Source organism: Sorghum bicolor, chromosome 1 (genome assembly GCF_000003195.3).
Source record: "Sorghum bicolor cultivar BTx623 chromosome 1, Sorghum_bicolor_NCBIv3, whole genome shotgun sequence".
NCBI classification, from domain to species: domain Eukaryota; kingdom Viridiplantae; phylum Streptophyta; class Magnoliopsida; order Poales; family Poaceae; genus Sorghum; species Sorghum bicolor.
This window is the reverse complement of record NC_012870.2, coordinates 22258145-22276222: the sequence shown is the minus strand read 5'-3', so window position 1 is coordinate 22276222 and position 18078 is coordinate 22258145. Positions and strand designations below refer to the sequence as shown.

Genomic DNA, 18078 nt, shown 5'->3' with positions numbered 1-18078 from the left:
TTTAGAATAGAAGGAGCAATACCTAGTAACGGTTCATGTCATTCAATTCCCGGCAAGTTCAGTCATTCAGAGCACCTATTTAGTGGTCTGGATCATCTTGTGCATCGTGGACAACTCTCTCTCTCTCTTTTTGGCAATGGCAGGTACTCTGCCTTAAGAGTAGCAATTATTTAGTATATTTGTGGTGCTGATAATAAAACTGTTATTGTATTAATAGATATACTGTCGAAATAATCGGTTCGGTTACATGCCGAACTCACGGCCGACGTTGGAATTTTGTTGCATTCGCGCCGTAAACGTGAACAGAGAACAGCCCCCCGCTAATCTGCCTAACCTGCAGCTTTCCTACGGCCCTTGCGCCGGGCCATCCTCCACAGGTATGCCTCGTCAGCACTCACGGACGCATTACAGTACAGGAAACATTGCAAATGCACAGCACCAAACTCAAGACTGGACTGCCCGGCTTGGTCTCGCGCTCGTCACCGTCCTGCTGGATGATCTCCACTAGTCGTTGAACACAGCATCTCCCTGCCGTTTGCGACTTAGGCCTCGTTCGCCTGATCAGGTCCTGGGGCACGCGGCCCTCGTCTCCCGGGTGTTGTAGGAGCTGCACCCGGGGCACTTCTGCCCCAGCACGTGGAACCGCACGCTCGAGGTCGCGCTGCAGTCGTTGCACAGGATCCATACCTGCATCCACAGCGTTCATTTGTTGTTCAGCTTCGGCGATCGGCACCGGACCGGACAGGTTCCAGGCTCGTCAAACAGCCGTGCATTACAAAAGACCGTGTGGAAAGATGTAACCGGACGACGACGAACAAGGTTCAGAGAGCGGTCGGTCAGAAATTCCTACCATTTTCTTCAGATAGATGTCAGGCATTGGCGTCGCCGCAACCTCCTCATCGAGCTTCCGCCATGTGGCGGACATGTCGCAGGCGGACCTCGAGCACACCGGGCACGAGAAGCTGCGAAAGATCAAACTTGGGCTGAGATCATCGTTGTGGCTAAAAGAGAATGTTTTCAGGTGACGTTGTTTCTGAACTCTGAAGAGGATGGTATACTTACTGATGGTGCGCTCTCATCTCGTTCATGCACTCCAGATGAATTGTGTGCCCGCATTGCAGCACACTGATGTCCTTTGTGGAGTCGAACAGATACTGTAAAAGCAGGGAGGCAAATCTTTTTTTCAAGATCAAGAAACTGGAAAGTTCCGAGTCATGTTTCGTTGAACTGGAGGTTTCTCACCTCGAAGCAGACAGGGCAGTTGTGATGCATTGCTCTTTCGATACAGTGGTGGGAATCCTTCAAGACATTGCTGTAGCAACACCCTGCAGTCGGATTGGCAAAAAGGGCATTAGGAGTGCGAGTTAAATCTTTGTTGCACAGCACGCAATGGAATCTTAGCAGAAAGAAGTTCGTGCAGAAACTTACCACATGTATCACAGTGAAAAAAGTTATCGACGCCACCAGTTCTGAATAGTGAAGATGAGGAATCCAAATTTATCATTTTGAACAGTTAACAAAATTTTAGACTTCTGAGTGGTAAGTCCAACAGATAGCTGTCAGTATGGGGTAATTACCTGCATATGCCACACCCATCACAGTGGTATTGGCCCTTTGAGACCTGGAACAGATCAGTATGTCTGTCAGATTAAGAAGCACCGGCATATTTATGAAAAATGCAGCAACTGACGCATGGAATTCAATCTCTTATTCATCATCTGGGATTTAAGTATGCTTACATCATCGTCAAAGAATTTGCATATTTCACAGAAGTATTTCCCCATGCAGGCCCCACAGTTGGAGCAGTTCTGTTGCACCTGTCAATGGAAATGAACAGATTTCATGCATTTAGTACAACCAAAGATGAATTGCCCCCGAAACACTACTGTAGTCTGTAGGAGTACTTTTTGGTAGACAACTTACATCCTGTTCTTTGGAGCAGAGAGAACAGATCACCTGCAGAACAGTTTCAGTAAGTCCACAGTCTTGATTCATGTGATTTCAGTGACAAAAGGGAACAGTTATTGAAATCGTTATCTAGAAGAACAGGTGCTGTATCCATATCTACTCAGATTCTTTTTAACAAATGTAATGGATAATATGATTACATTAATTGAAAAAACATATATGCCGTTATCAAAAACAGGATAGGAACGTTTATTGCGGCGGACGAATTTGAGGAGAACAAGAATCAGGCATTTACACCCTACTCTTCAAAAAACCAAATACTCCGATGTTGTTTTGGAGTAACTTTTAACCAATGATCAGAAGTTCAGAACAATTGACCCAAATCACCACGGAATTCTTCACTGTTTAAAAATGGGATAAGGAATATATGGGTGGCCGTCATATTCCTGATTAATTGAAGACAAACAACAATCAGACATGCGTACCCTACTCTCCAGAAAAAGGATAAGAATCAAATAAGTTTTAGCCGATCGACATCAAATTCACTGACACGGCACTTGATTTAGATAGCAAACACGGCACTGATCATATCCTCCAGGTCCTCAAGTATGCAGCACTCAATCAACTGGAGGCAGTTAAACCCTGTCCCTGTTCAATTTGATGGTGAAATGTGCCTCTGTCGTTTGTATCCCTTTCTCATTTTCCCTTTTTCTCCAATCTCCCAGACGACTGTCCTTCTAGTGCCACTGTGAGTGACTCGGGCTTAAAAATCTTGTGGACCACACTGTGGCGGCCACAGAAGTGGCCAATTTTTTTAGTGATGACAAGTGGAGTGCAGAACGGGGGTATGAATACGGAACGATTCCCAGTGCACTAAGCTGATATGGCCTTATCTGAAGAAGCTCAAGGCCCGCGAGAGAAAAAAAAAAATCTGAGATGGCTAACAAAAATCTAAGATCCCTACAACACTAAGCTAGTACTAGTATAACCTTGTGTCCTTATGTGAAGAAGAAGTATGGGGGGCAAAAATCTTAGGAAGGGAAAGGTTTGTGGCAGCTGCTCCATGCTTACTTACGCTTGTCTCTCTGAATTCATTCACAAATTGAAAGGGCGAGAGCGAGATTGAAACGGAGCCGTGGATTTCCAAAAGAGGAAAACCGAGAGCTGCTGTTGCATTCAACTACATGGAGAAGAGAGAAGATGGCGTTCTTCTTCTTCTTCTTTTCATTTTTGGTGATAATAAACAGAAGATAGCAAATGGTTGAAACAAGCACGAGATTGCAAGACGCTGACCTTTTCGATTTCGTGGCGGGGGATCTCGTGCCGGTCGCGCGGGTCGACCTCGAGCGAGTTCTGCGGGGGGGCACACCCAGGCCAGGGGTTACCGAAGGCAAAGTGGAAGAAGAAAGGAAGCACTGGATGCGATCCAGGACGGAGAGCGAGACGAAGATGAAGCGAAGCGAACCTTGGCGTCGTTGTGGCAATGGCGGCAGGCGAAGACCTGGCCGCAGCAGGGCGCCACGACGCTGCACCCACGGCTGTAATGCGCGCAGCTTTTTGTTTGGCAAGGGAGACAGACAGAGAAAACTCTGTTAGATGAGATCATGCATGAGATTGTTCCTCGACGCTTCCTGGATGGATTGCTTTGCTTTGCTTGCTTACCCGTGCTGCACGGCGCCTGAATCCATCTGAACGACGCCGCTCGCGCCCGCGCCCGCGCCCGCGCCCGCTCCCCTCTTGGCGGAGGAGGAAGGAGGAGAGGAAGAAGGCAAGGAAGCTAAGCGCGGCGGCAGGGCAGGGCAGAAGGGAGAGAGATTGGGAGAACGAAGCTCGCGCTCGTCCGCCCGTGCGAGCAGAGCGCGCGAGGACTGCACACGCGACTGCAGGTGCAGATGATGGAGGCGCGACCCGCGCAGGGCCGCTCCGTTTTATAGGATAGGGTTATAGGAAAGGAAAGCTGCCATCGCCCATCCTGGGCCGGGTTGTTAGTTAGCTCAGCTGGGCACACCGCACACGGAAACGAGAGAGAGCGGAAAGAACAAGGGAGGAGTATGGCGGCCCTGGCTCGATGCATGCACCACTGCTTTCGCACCCGGGTTGAATTTGGACGAACCTCACCTGTCCCGCCCGCGTGCCGCGTCGACGATGGCGCCTGGCCAGGCAAATAATAATACTGTAATGATAATTTACTTGTAATCATAGAAACTGGTGCGCAGGTCGACAGCAGCGCGCCCACGGGATGACAGCCGGACGGGGACGCGGGCTCGCCGCCAAAAAAAAAAATAGGGGAACGGGAACGGGACCGGGGCGGCAGCGTGGGCCGCCGACCTATATTGGTGTGCTTCTCTGGAGCGAGCGGATCGGATGAGGATGCCGGGGCCATGTACGCGTCGGATCGGATGGATTTGAGGGGACGAGCAACGGGAGCGAGATCACGCCGCCACCTCGGCCACTTGGGGAACCCCTACACGGCTACTACACTAAAACCAGCAGATGACTTGAATTGGTTAAAGTGAGATCTCCATTCTCATCAATCATCAGCTCCGTTTCTGTCATGTGTGTGTGTGTGTGTGTTGTGTGTGTGTGTGCGAGTCTCGTTTCTCGTTTGGTTGCATTCGGGTTTCAACGGTTTGAGGCCAGCCGCGCGGGCCCCATGCGCAGGCACTGACACCTCGTGGATTCATTCACCCAATGCGAAGAAATGGACCCTCGTCCGTATCTGCGCAGCCACCCGGATCATGAACCTCTTGTGTTCGGGTAATCGGGTTAGCCTTCTCTAGTTCTTTATGCAAGACTCGTACTATAGTCACTGTTTACCTAAACAGCCGCGTTTAGACCATTTAAATGTCATGTAAATACTATATAGTAGTACACCGTTTTCATTAATCATCCGTTTAATCCGTTTAATTGACTTTAACCTGTTTAATAGACTGTTTAGCCTAAATAATGGCTAAACATACCGTTTAGAGTTCAGGAAACATTGATTATAGTACACTTTGGGTCTTGTTTAGTTCCATTTTTTTTTTTTTGCAAAATGGACACTGTAGCATTATTATTTGTATTTGACGAATATTGTCCAATCTTAGACTAACTAGACTCAAAAGATTCATCTCGTAAATTACAAATAAACTATGCAATTAATTATTTTTAATATATATTTAATGCTATATGCATGTGCCGTAAGATTCGATGTGATGGGGAATCTGAAAAATTTTATATTCTTTTTTTGGAAACTAAAGCCTTGTTCAGTTCCCAAAATTTTCCAAAAAAATTTAAGATTCCTTGTCACATCAAATCTTTGAATATAGATGAAAAATAAAATCTAATTGTATAGTTTGTCTGTATTTATGAGACAAATCTTTTAAGCCTAGTTAGTTTATGATTAAATAAAAATTATTAGATACGAACAAAAATGTTACACTAGTCAAAACCTAAAGTCTGTATTTCCAAAACCTGCAAGTTTAGGCTGTATTTGACAGTTGTTCCCCCGACGCACCTCAATGATTGGCGACGATCGAGAAGCGTGTCCGATCCAACAAGTCCGCAGATTCTTTCTTTTTTTTTTAAATATATGTAATGCCCATACTTCCAAAGTTTAGAAAAAATATCTTTCACTTAGTCCATGATGATCATGGCTACCCGGTCTGATCCAAGCTGAAACAAGTGTCAAACAATCAAATGGTGGCATCAAAAACTGAACCTCAACGACCACTTTAGGAGGAACACTAAAGACAATCAGGCACACGATCAAGAGTACAAACGAGTAACGTAACTTGTAAGAGAAGTAGTAATTGCTCAAAATATATATAGGGGATACAAAGATATATAGCCATTGGTCACCATCACACCGATTTTTTTTTTCTCATGGAGTACTTTTGTTTCACGGAAAACCATCTCGCGTAGTCACGTGTCCAATGCCACCTCTTGAACGGACATTGTTAACACACGACCCGTCTTCCTCTTAGATAGTGTCACAAGATCAAAAGATCCAAGTTGGTTTAAATTGTTTAGAAACATTATTGTAAGGAACAGCATCGAGATTTTTCATCTTCAAACTAGATGAGCAAGTTTGTTCTAACTAAGTTTGTAAGCACCGTTATGAGTTTTTGAATGTCCATATGGAGCACTATCAACAACAGTTCCATACTGCTATCTCCGCGTGGACATGCTGATTCTGACGGCTGAATTATTCGTCCCTAATCTCAATGATTGTCTAGGACCACATACAGACAGAGTTATCAGTTCTCGCCACCCAGATATCCCCGGATTAAGTCCACGATTCTGGCCGCGAACGATGATCACGCGACCTACCTACCCATCACACTAGTCGATAACCCAAAAGTTCTGAACTCTCCCAATGTATAACTGACTCATTGCCCTTATCACAAAAAGGTTACCACTGCAAAGAGCCCGTTCCCTTAGCAAAAAAATTCATATCTAAAAATATTATTTGTCGATTTATTATGAGAAAAATATTGTTGAATATTTTCGATCGAAAAACTCAAGTGAAGAGGATCAAAGATTCACACTTGTGGCCACTGGGCAGCAGTGATCGCGGCGTCATTCCTGACTTACGCACACGCGACGGATGGCTTCAGCGATGCTCCTCCGTTCCATGGGCTTGGTCAGGTGAAGGTCCATCCCGGCGGCGATGGTCTTCTGCCACTGCTCCTCGTCCTCCATGGCGTGGGCGGTCAAGGCGATGATCGGAGTGTGAACCACCCCGTAGCAGCTCTCGACCTCGCGGATGCGCCTTGTCGCTTCATAGCCATCCATCACGGGCATCTGGAGCAAAAAGTCCCAGCAACAAATTTCGTCAAAATTTGTCGTAATCCGACAGTACAAGAACTGCGGTGCTATTGTAGGGTTCTTGCTGAAACTGACCTGGCAATCCATAAGGATAACATCATAGGGAGTGGACGCTGCTGCATCCATTCGTGAGCCAGCCTTATTGGCTTGCGCAAGGGCAGCTTCGAACATGCTGACAGCCTTGGCTCCATCCTCTGCTACTGCAACATCTGCTCCAAGCTGGTACAGTATCTTCTTCCCAATCGTCTGCAGAGTCAAAGTGTCCTCCACTAACAGTACACGCCTTCCGGTCAGTGATTTCTCCTCGTCGTCCCGTTTTGGTTCCGAAGACGATGACTGTGCGAGCGCAACCATGGCTGATGTACCAGCATTCTCAGGATTTCTGGTCTCGGCATTTTCAGGATTAACATGAGATGGGTGATGACGAGCTTGTGCCATTTGGAGGTCCCTCAAGGTGTTCAAGAGAGCGTACAACCGAGACCCATGGATTGGTTTTTGCAGGACAAGATCACAGCAAGTGTGGTGCCTCAGCCTTCCCAGATCACCAGAAGAGGTATTCGCATCGGCAAGACAAACAATTTTGCATGGGATTTGTTTCTTGATCTCAGGAAAGTTCACCTCCGTGCATATGTTTTCCATCTTGCCATAGTGTGCGTCAATGACGACTAGAACGCCAGACAAGTTGTTGGCTCCAAAGGCGCCTGATCTCTTGAAGCTGCTGCTGCTCTTAAGTGAAACAGGGAGTATTTCGCTAACCGTGTCTCTGGATCTGAAACAAAAGTCTGCGTGGCATTCGAAACTGTCTGACGGCGTCCTTGGAGAAGCACTACTAACAACATGACAGACATTCTCGAGAGCAGAGGGAAAGGAATCGAGTTGTGGGACTAGCCAAACTTTGATCCCAAGATTCTCCAACCAAGATTGCAATATCCTTCGTGTTTCGTCACCATGAACAAGAAGCATGCAGTGTCCACCCTCAAAGCTAGTATTAGCCTCTCTGAAGGCAGAGGCTCCGATACAGCATTGGCTACTTGATGAACTGCCTTGTTCTATGTCATGTTGTTGTTCATGGATTCCACCCATCTTCATAAACACATTGAACCCAATGCAGGTTCCTGCTTTACCAGGCCCTTTGTCCTTGATGCTAATCTCGCCTCCCATCAAACGGACCTATATTAGTTAACAGATATATGAAATAATTCAACAATTGTTTCAAAAAAAAAAGTTATTTCATCAAGCAAATGAAAAATATCCCGGTCTCAACATCGTGAGATGTTATGTGAAAAATGTAATTTCAACCATGAAAATATATAGAACTTACAAATGATTGAACAATTCCGAGCCCCAAGCCAGTTCCTCCTTGGCCTTCTTTAACCTGAACATAGTCCTCAAACACCAGCTCTCTCTTTTCCTTTGGGATTCCAATGCCAGTATCATCCACTTCAAAGTACAACTCAACCGAGTCGGGATCATTTTGGATCGAGCTGAACGAACAACAATCCTCATGATGTTCTCTTCCCTTGATGAACAGGCATAAAAAATTGGAACAGCCAAACCTCGAAGGAACACAGCAGACTGAGCTTCTTGCAACAACAGGCCTGTTTGCCCAGGCACGGAGAACGACGTGACCTTGCTGAGTAAACTTCACAGAATTGCCGAGTACATTGTCAAGAATCTGTTTTAGCCTCCGGCAGTCCCCTACTACGTTTCCACACTTGAGGATAGATAGATCACAGGGATCCCAGACCACTTCCAGCCCTTTGCTGAGACCTACAATGTTGATCATGTCCATGGACTCCTCCAAAACACTTGCTACGTTGAACTCGGACTCGTCTAGCTGCATCTTTCCAGATTCAACCTTGCTTGTGTCCAGAATCGAGTTAAGTATCCCTGCAGACAAAAAAAATAAATACATTGCATTGCAGTGTAGTGTAGTGTAGTGTAGTGTAAACAAAAATAACAGCAGCATTATATTCTTTCAGAGAACTAGCTAGGATTCAACTCACCAAGCAATTTGTTTGTGCACACGTCCATCTGGTCGAGGTGATGCAGCACCTGCGGGTTCGTCTGGGCCTCCACACGGGACACGTCGACCAGCCCCGAGATCGCCGCGAGAGCCGAGCGGATGTCGTGGCTGGCACCGGCGAACGCGTTGGTCTTGTTCAGGCTCTTGCGCTCCGCCTGCCGCAGCGCGTCGTTTTGCCTCACGAGGTTTGCCCGCAGGGACGCCTCGCGTGCCATCGACCGCCGCAGCGCCCTCAGCACGAGGAAGAAGGCAGCCGCAGCAGCTATGGCCACTGCTACGGCGCCGCACGCCAGGACGACGACGACGACGACGGGGATGCCCATGTCTCGGGGCATGGCCGATGCTGTTGTCGAAACACTCACTGGCTGAAACCAGGACGATTGCAGGAAGCCGTGAAAATAGCCGCGTGTCCCGCCGCCCGCCTGTGCCCTGCGCGGTGGTCCAGGGGAAGTGGCGATTGGCAAATTTTGCAGTTGCAGCACGTGAGTACGCACTTACAGTATATCTGGTTCATTTCAGATGTAAAGATATGGGGAAAGGATCGTTACCTGCCATTCTTGAGCGTAATTTGCATGCGAATCCAATTTAATTGATTAAACCAAATGGGGCAGATTTTATTTCTATGATATGACACAGCCCCACCGTTACACAGTATCCTTACGAAGCATCTCCTCCGCGCGCTCCGTTTCAACTTTCAGGATTGTCGCGTGTAAATGGAGCTCCTGTCCAATTGATTTAACATATGCAATAAAAATCACACTAAAAGAGAGTTAAATGCATAAGATGTCTCTAAAACTGTCAATATGTGACACTTAGGTCCATAAATTTTTAAAATGTATCTTTTATATTATTAAACTTGCTAAAAAGTGGTGCTCCAAATAATCGTACTAGCCCCGTTCGTTAAACTAAACAACCTCACCACATGCAACTGTTGTAGCCATTATGCAATGAATTCGGAGTGCAGCTTCTCCTAACTTGTTTTTTTTTATCTTTAAGCCAATATTTTAGGTTTCCAATTGAAATCTACTGTGTAGGTTAGTTGGTGAGCTGTAAAGTTTTTATCTTCTGCATTTTGGGTCGTCTTTAAACATTTGGAAGGCCCATGGACCACGGTGCTAACAGCCTAGCCCAAAATCACTTTTTTTTAGAGGAGCCCAAAATCACTTACCGACTCGAGGTGGGGAACTGGGCCAGTAAGCAAGGGACTCTGGCCCGACCCGAGAACCTCAACCAAAACCTCAGCACCGCCGCGTCGCTGGCGCCCCGTCCAGAACTCTCCGCCGCCGCCGTCGTCGACCAGTGACCCGCCGCGCCTTGCAGCGGCGACGGAGGGGCCAGCCAGCCAGCCATGACGACCCGCATAGCGCCGGGCGTGGGCGCGAACCTGCTCGGGCAGCACTCGGCGGAGCGCAACCAGGACGCCACCACCTACGTCGGCAACCTCGACCCTCAGGTTAGGGTTCCCCACAACCTCTCGCTACTGCGACGCTTAGTAGATCCCCGCCCACGATAAAATATCCCTAAAGCACAGAATTACTTGTGTGAACTGGTGACCGGATGAGTAAGTCGCTGCTCCTTAATCGAAGGTACAGTGGCGGTGGCGCAACCATATTGCAAGGACAGCGTGAGTGACGGCAAACGCTAGATGTTAACAAGTAATGAGACTGCGATTGAACTGTCGCTGGGAAAATTGTGCGTGTTTCGCTAGGTGGTAATGTTACAAACGATTGTTGTTGTTGAAGTACCTTACATCTAGACTGTATGTAAAGTGTACTGCTTATTTGTTAGGTTGGGATGAACATTGCTGTTTAGTCCTTCAAATTCATACGTCTGTACGCTCTGTAGAAATAGAACCATAGACCAGGAATGCACATTGTAATTACATTGACAGTTACCTGGTGGAGCACATCTTTGCTCCTTCTCCTGTATACTGTATAGGAAACAATGAACATCCCGTAGTGTATGGTCATATATTGTTTCTTCAGTTTCTGTAAATCCATGAACTGATGCTGATAGTTCTTCCATATCTGATAGGTTTCCGAGGAGCTTCTATGGGAATTGTTTGTCCAAGCAGGCCCTGTTGGTAAGTGGACTTTTTTTGTATAATATATATTTTTCTGTATTGAGATGAGAATTTTGCCGTATGTAACACTTTTGTCTTGCCCTATAACAGCATTTGTGTGTGTTTTTTTTGCATAGTTGCCTTTCAGCATTTTTTATTCTTTGTTTCTTTTGGTTTTTTATGGACTATATTATTATGTAATTGAAGTTTTTTTATTTTGGATATAAAGTAAATACATTTCTTTTTGGTTTTATTAACAGAATTACCATTCTTCAATTTGTAGTCAATGTGTATGTCCCAAAAGACAGAGTTACGAATTTACACCAGGGATATGGATTTGTAGAATTCAGGAGCGAGGAAGATGCAGATTATGTAAGGCTATTATTTTGCAAAGTCATAGTTTACCTTTTATATTTCCTCTAGCAGATCGCCACATCCATATTTAGTTACCCTTTTATTTAAATTGTTTGCTTTCCACAGGCCATTAAGATTTTGAATATGATCAAACTATACGGTAAGCCCATAAGAGTAAACAAGGTATTCCCTTCATCTGTAGTATTTTATCATTATTATGGCTTTGAAAAAACAAGTATTATTTGAACATAACATGATTGTGTTTTCTTATTCCAGGCTTCCCAGGATAAGAAGAGCTTGGACGTTGGAGCAAATCTGTTTATTGGCAATCTTGATCCGGTGAAGGCCTAAATCCTACTTTCTTTAGTATCTGCTCTTCAATTCATCTGAATACTGTGTAATATTCCCATGTTTGCTTTGTTGACAGGATGTTGATGAGAAGCTCCTCTATGATACCTTCAGTGCATTTGGAGTCATTGTAACTAATCCTAAGGTGACACACAGCAACTTTTATCTTCATGCAAAGTTATATTGATTTATTGTTTTCTGCTTATGATGTAACAGTGGAACATAATATCTGATTTACGAGCAGCAGTCTTATATAAACGCCTGAAGCAAATACAAGTTGATAGCACTATCTGCTTTCATCTGTACAAAATACAATAATAGCTGAGAGATTAGATGAACTAAAATCATGGTAGCCAGTATACAGTTAGATATTGTCCATAGATCTTGGGTATTCTGGGCACAACTCTATGTGTGCATGCTCCTAAGATAAACTCATCTAATCAGTCGTCTTGTAAGATGTCATGTGTCTATTATAAAATTAAAGATGGTTTTAGGAGTAACACCTCATCGGTATGCAGTGTCTGTTATTTTCTGAAGCATAGTTGTCACATGCAGTAATTCATTGATATTCTTTTTTCTGTTCTCAAAGATAATGCGAGATCCTGAAACTGGAAATTCTAGAGGCTTTGGTTTTGTGAGCTATGACTCGTTTGAATCATCTGATCAAGCAATAGAGGTAATGTATTCATCACACTGATTTTATTTCAATTTGCAGTGGTCCTGGCTATCTGGCATTTGTTTCATGCTACTTTCTCTGCTGTATTTTTCAGGCCATGAACAACCAACATCTATGCAACCGGCCAATCACTGTCTCTTATGCTTACAAGAAAGACACGAAAGGAGAGCGCCATGGCACACCAGCAGGTAATGTGTTTCAACGGTCTAATTGATCAGTTGATTCCCTGGCCACCAGCACCTGGGATACGCTTCAGTTCACTCAATATTTATATTTCATCCTGATCCAAACAGTCTCCAAGCATAGTATTATATGTATATCCAAGTTGAATTTCCATTCTTGGTCTTGAGCTCTGCTTTGCTCAGCTTAAAAAAATGTGCTGAAGCTCTGCCAAACAGGATAAATATGAAATTCTTCAACTGAATTGTCCTTTTACGTTCTAGAGTTTCTTCATGAATATTTTTACGTTCACAATGATCTAATTTGTTGTTTACTATTGACAGAGCGACTGCTGGCAGCAAACAATCCAGGATCTCAGAAGAATAGGCCACACACAATGTTTGCAAGTGGTCCACCGACCCAAGGTCTTCCAAATGGTGGTCCGCCTGTGCCACGGCCTTATGGCAATGGCACAATTCCGGGACAGATTCAACACATGCGCCAACCACCTCCACCGCCTGTTGGACAATTCCCCCCTCCAATGCAGATGCATGGGCAACCTGCTTGGCCCGCTCAACAGCCTATGCCGCCCCCCATGGCATCGCAACTCCAGTACAGGCTCCCAATGAGGCCTCCACCACCAAACATGATGCCCCCTCCGGTCAGCATGGTAAGGCCGCCACCTCCTCCCACTGGTATGTCAGCACCACCTATGTGGATACCACCCCCACCCCCGCCACAACAAGGTGGAATGCCTCCGCCTCCCATGTCTATGCCGCCACCGCCTCCACCATCTGGTTAAACACATGCAGAGGAAAGTACCGTCTGGTCAATGTGCAAGCTGTAACTGTAGACTAAGGATCCTTTCATATATCTTCCCTGTAACTTGTCAACGCAGGTGAAGATGAGATTTGAGGGTTTACCTGACATATACAAACTCAAGATTAACAGCTATTTATGTTGTGTTGAAGATGAATGAATTTTGTGATTGTCTACCCACTTTTTGCATTCTCTGATGACGTGATACGTTTACAATGATCAGTATGCATGTTCTGTTGCCACTGAATTATTGAAGGTGGAGATTTCAAGCAAAGCTATTTGGTGTCATAATTTTAGCCAACTTTTTGCTCTTAGATTAGATCGTGGTTGTGATGCACTTGATGGGAGGGTAGAAAGGGTGCCAGATGCTGCAACGCTGCTATATACGATCGGTATCAACAGTGATGCAAGCGTGTACAGAGCGGACGTGTAAGATAGGCCATTTAATAAGCACTTGGACGATAAAAATTCTGTGTTTGAATTTATAGTCCTGATCTGATTTAGATGCTATGTTGTTATTTTTATATTATTCCATATGTCATATGGCTTTTATATAGTCGATGAAGCAGTGAATTTTTGGAATTTTTGAATTAGTGTTATAGTGTTAAATGTGGCTATGATTTAGTCATGGCGCTGCTTCTCTGCCACTTTTATGTTGGTTGAACTTGCTTTTCCATTTCATTTTTGCTCCCAGAATTATAATGTCTTAGAGATCACAGAGAGACCAGAGGTAGTAAAGTTAGGATGGAATCGTCCATTTCTCCTTGTAAGAAGTACAGTGATTAGCTTGGCAATATCCTCCCAGCCATGTGCAACTTTACACATGGTTTCTGTTGCCTGCCTACCTCCCTACTAGGCTGCTGCTGCTGCTGCTGCTACTACTACCACCACCCCAGCTACAAGCTTTCCCTTCTCCCATTTTGCTAACTTTTCCAATTGAGAATCATAACGAAGCGCCTGAATGAAGCTAGGATGAACTATATAAGTTATGTTACAACAAGCGCAAGCATCCGAGCGCAATGAGGGTGGTAACTGAAGAAATCAATGACAGCGCCGACTGTGATCTGCTTCTCCGATCGCCGCCACCGTTGGCATAGACCATCCCGAGGTAGCCGTAGCCGTTGCCGCCACCGCCGCCAGTTCCCACGCCGGCGTAGTTGACACCCCTGTACCCGGTTTCTTCGGCATCGTTCCTGCCAAAACAGAATGAGCTCCTCACTACTCGTTATTACAAAAAGCAAAAACACATAAACAATAATATACACCGCGAGAATAGCATCTACTGTACTAAATTATCCCACACAAGTGCAAACTGGAGGCGAGTTAGATAGACTCTTCTGTGTGTGTTTAAGTGCTGGTGAAGCTTAGATCTACCACCGCTGTCACGAGCGCACAAGGAATAGGAATTCGATTCCGAGGAACGTGCTCTCTAGGACTGGGAAAGGGGAGGGTGATGGAATAGAACGTCCGAAAAAAGCCACAAGCCACAGGACACGGCAGTTTCTTTTTCGCTGAGCTGGGAGAGTGGGGCCAGGAGTGAACCGTTCGGTTCGGTCGTTCCGGTTGGACCGTTCCTAAAAGGTCACTTGTTATGATACTTAGCAGCAAGATTCACTATTTTAGCAAAGGACACTATTGAGATCAAGAACAAGAACGCTGAACTGAAAGTGTATAGCATCCCAGTGCCAGTAGAAGGATAATTGCTATTCTAGCATGTGCATAAGAATGACTGAAATGAATGAATCACGGAGCATCGCAGCCCTGAATCACAGCCACTCGTCATGCCGCAGAGAGCAGCCTCTCCCCAACCCCAAGTGGCGACGGTGCTGGTCCACACTCCACAGCACAAGGTCACTCGCTCGCACACACAAACAGGTCAGGGACAAGGGAGAGTGGACAAGTTCACAAACAGGGTGCAAGAGAGCGCAGGATCCGGGCGACAAAACCAAAACCATGGACCGGTGGCGCGCATGTGGCCGGACCGGAGACGCAGACTGCCTACCGCCGCACCGCACGCCATGTCCCATGCAAACTACCCGGGTCCCAGCTCGCTCCCAGGGACTATTTCGTCTCGCTTTCCCGCAGAGTCAGTCAAGCAGGGGCCGCACTCTCCGGCACTCCGGCGTGCGGCGTCGGACCCGGACCCGATGATGGCCGTTGGAGGAAGGTAACAAAAGTCAAAAGCGCCGCGTATAGTAGTATAAAAAGACGAGCGGGGGGCGTCCTTACGCGGGCCCACGTAGGGTACCCGGGGTCCACCCGTCCGAGAGATATTTCCCAAAATTCCACCAGGGCCTTGTGGGAGAGGGTCAGATGGTACCTGGGATCGCCGAGGACGCCGGCGTTCTGCGTGAGCACGTCGACGAGCGCCGACGACTTTGGGTCGGTGCTGGACGCCTTGTCGTAGATCTCCTCCAGGCCCTCTCCGGACGGCACGAAGAAGGCGCCGTTCACCATCATGTCGCCCTCCGTCCGCCAGTTCCACCCGTTCCACTGACCCTCCGCCGTGTCCACCCGCTTCGTCACCTGCCATGCCACACACAATTGCACGTCACGTACCGTCGCATTCATCAGCTTCCAACTCGATCTCTCGTTCCTGCGTGCTGGTGCCCGCGCGCACGGGCGACGGGAACACTGCCAGTGCCAGCTCCCGCACGCGCCTCGGGTGCTGCTGCTTGCTGGGGTCGGCAACACTGGCTGGGACCCCCGGCCGATTGGGGAAAACATGATGCGAGGTGGTGTTTGTGTCAAAGGAAAAAGATGAGGAAGATGCACCAAACATTCCCCGCACCGCAGGCAGACAGGCAGGCAATCTTTCAATCCAGATCGAACAAACAGGTCAATATGCTGCAAAAATGCCTAGAAATGTCCCTTTTTCTGCAACTCGACTTGGGACAGTGGTCAATATATATGCTGCAAAATAAAAGAATGGAAACCAAGCCTGCGTGTTTGCTGCTGCCCGTGCCCTGCTCTGCCCTCCAAGCAAAGAACAGAGCAGGCGAGCAGCGCCGCGTAACCCACGGCAGCGGCCAGAGCAGACACGGCACGGCATGACGGCGAGAAGCCAGCAGCAGCAGCAGCAGCAGCAGTTCTGATGGCAGAGGGCGAATGGGCATGGCATGCTCACCTCCTTGGCGTTTGGGTCGCCGGGCGCGATGTAGCGGTTGCCCTGGCTGTTGATGGTGGGGTTTGCGCTGCCGCCGATGGCGTACATCTCCCACGACGTGTAGTCGTTGTTGACGATGTGGAAGTACCCTCGCCGGCATCGCGGCATCCGCTGCACCAGCCCGGGGCCGAACCGGTTGAACGCGATGGTGACCTGCATCCCGGAGTCCGGCAGGTACGCGTCGCTGGCGCCCAGCAGCATCACCTCGTCGTGGTGCGCGAAGTAGCTGTTGGACACGGTGATGGCCGTCGACCCCATGATGGCGTCCACCAGCCCGTCGGCGCACCGCCACAGCGCGCAGTGGTCCACCCACACGTCCCGTGCCCCGAACAGCGAGATGCCGTCGCCGTCCGACCTGGTGCGCCACCCGTAGTGCGTCGGCGAGGACCGCACGTTGGCGTTGCCGGCGGGGACGCAGTCGTGGACGTGCACGTTGTGGATGATCACGTTGGACACGTACTGCAGCGTGATGCACGCGCCGCCGCCGCCGATGTGCACGCGCGCGCCCCGCCCGTCGATGGTCTTGTAGCTGTTCACCAGCAGCTCCTCGTTCAGGCGGATGGCCATGTCCGACGCGAACACGATCCACAGCGGGCCTTCCTGGATGGCGGCGTGCCGGAGCGTGCCGGGGACCGGGTTCACGGGGTCGCCGTCCGACGAGTCCGTCACCACGTACACCGGACCGCCCTTGCCGCCCAGCGCGTTGCGCCCGAACCCGATGCCGCAGTCCGCAAGCCGCTGCCGGTCCTGCCGCCAGTCCGTCCCAGAGCACCGCCAGCAGTCGTCGATTGGGTTGCCCGTCAGGCACCCGCCGCCGCCGCTGGCCCCGCCGGCCTCCTGCATCCGCCGCCGCGACATCGCCACCTTGCTGCCCGTCATAGTAGACGGGGCAACGCATTCAGCATCAGCGAAACCCACCTTTTTTATATATATAAAAAACAAAAGGCTGCAACTTTGCAGCAGCAGCAACAGCTTGAAAAAGACTGATGTACCTGTGCAAGTCGGCGACGACGGCGGCGGGGTCGGGGAGCGTGGAGTTGAGGAGAAGGAGGTCCGAGGCGGCGGCGGCGGCTGCCAGCAGGAGGAGGGAGAAGGCAATGCCGGTGGATTTGGGAGGCCGGGCCATGGTTCCTTGGCAGATTAGATGGGCCAGAGCCAAGATGCAGTGGGATTTATAGCAATGCAGGGGAGTGAGGATAGTGGGGGCATGGATTCAGGCCTCGGGGACGAAGCTCCTGAGACTTTGAGCTTGGATTGGGGCACCAATGGCAGTTGGGGGGGGGGGGGGGGGGGGAAGTGGCTATGGGAGCAGGCGAGTGTGAATGGGGAAGGGGATGAGCGAACTGAGGTCTGAGGCGCAGAGAGACGGAGGGAGAAACCCGAGAGAGAGAGAAAGAGGGAGGTGGTTTGGAATCACCTGGGGGAGATTTCTTGCTTGTTAAAAGACGTAAAGGGAAGGGTTTGAGGGTGAGACGAGAGAGTGCGTGGGGCGGGAGATGCTAGCACCAAAACGGTAGATAAATGCGAAATTGAGTTCTTCTTTGTTTCTCTACTTTTTCTTGATTGAATGACGCGATCCATTCCTTAGCTCGGTATAATTGTTGTTTCCGATTTCTCATGCCTTGTTGAGTGGAGCCAAGGAAAGTATAATCGTTCTTGCACTAACCATTATTACTCCCTCAGTAGAAAAAACACTTATTGTTTTTCAGTCTTAAATTTGATTTTGGACGAGAACATTTATTTAGCTAAGC

The 18078-nt window shown here is 48.1% G+C and overlaps 4 protein-coding genes across 4 annotated transcripts; 1 reads left to right on the top strand and 3 right to left on the bottom strand.

Annotated features, from left to right (window-relative positions):
• Positions 186–4164, bottom strand: LOC8070528 (E3 ubiquitin-protein ligase MIEL1). The gene is made up of 11 exons (XM_002464486.2): positions 3571–4164; positions 3374–3461; positions 3202–3261; positions 1924–1956; positions 1740–1817; positions 1578–1621; positions 1429–1469; positions 1243–1325; positions 1063–1154; positions 851–962; positions 186–687 (listed from the first exon to the last, which is right to left on the bottom strand). Exons 1-11 carry the CDS (start codon positions 3594–3596, stop codon positions 562–564), a joined length of 783 nt encoding a protein of 260 aa, XP_002464531.1. The 5' UTR covers positions 3597–4164; the 3' UTR covers positions 186–561.
• On the bottom strand, positions 6469–10093 carry LOC8059279 (probable histidine kinase 2). Its single transcript, XM_021450935.1, has 5 exons — positions 9981–10093; positions 8724–9172; positions 8039–8607; positions 6793–7887; positions 6469–6693 (listed from the first exon to the last, which is right to left on the bottom strand). The coding sequence occupies exons 1-5, from the start codon at positions 10091–10093 to the stop codon at positions 6469–6471; spliced, it is 2451 nt and encodes an 816-aa protein (XP_021306610.1).
• On the top strand, positions 9937–13341 carry LOC8070527 (splicing factor 3B subunit 4). The gene is made up of 9 exons (XM_002467090.2): positions 9937–10196; positions 10778–10826; positions 11089–11177; positions 11286–11342; positions 11436–11498; positions 11587–11652; positions 12097–12183; positions 12278–12371; positions 12687–13341. The coding sequence occupies exons 1-9, from the start codon at positions 10092–10094 to the stop codon at positions 13142–13144; spliced, it is 1068 nt and encodes a 355-aa protein (XP_002467135.1). The 5' UTR covers positions 9937–10091; the 3' UTR covers positions 13145–13341.
• Positions 13893–17761, bottom strand: LOC8059278 (probable pectate lyase 5). Its single transcript, XM_021448546.1, has 4 exons — positions 17320–17761; positions 16289–17195; positions 15482–15687; positions 13893–14354 (listed from the first exon to the last, which is right to left on the bottom strand). Exons 1-4 carry the CDS (start codon positions 17451–17453, stop codon positions 14153–14155), a joined length of 1449 nt encoding a protein of 482 aa, XP_021304221.1. The 5' UTR covers positions 17454–17761; the 3' UTR covers positions 13893–14152.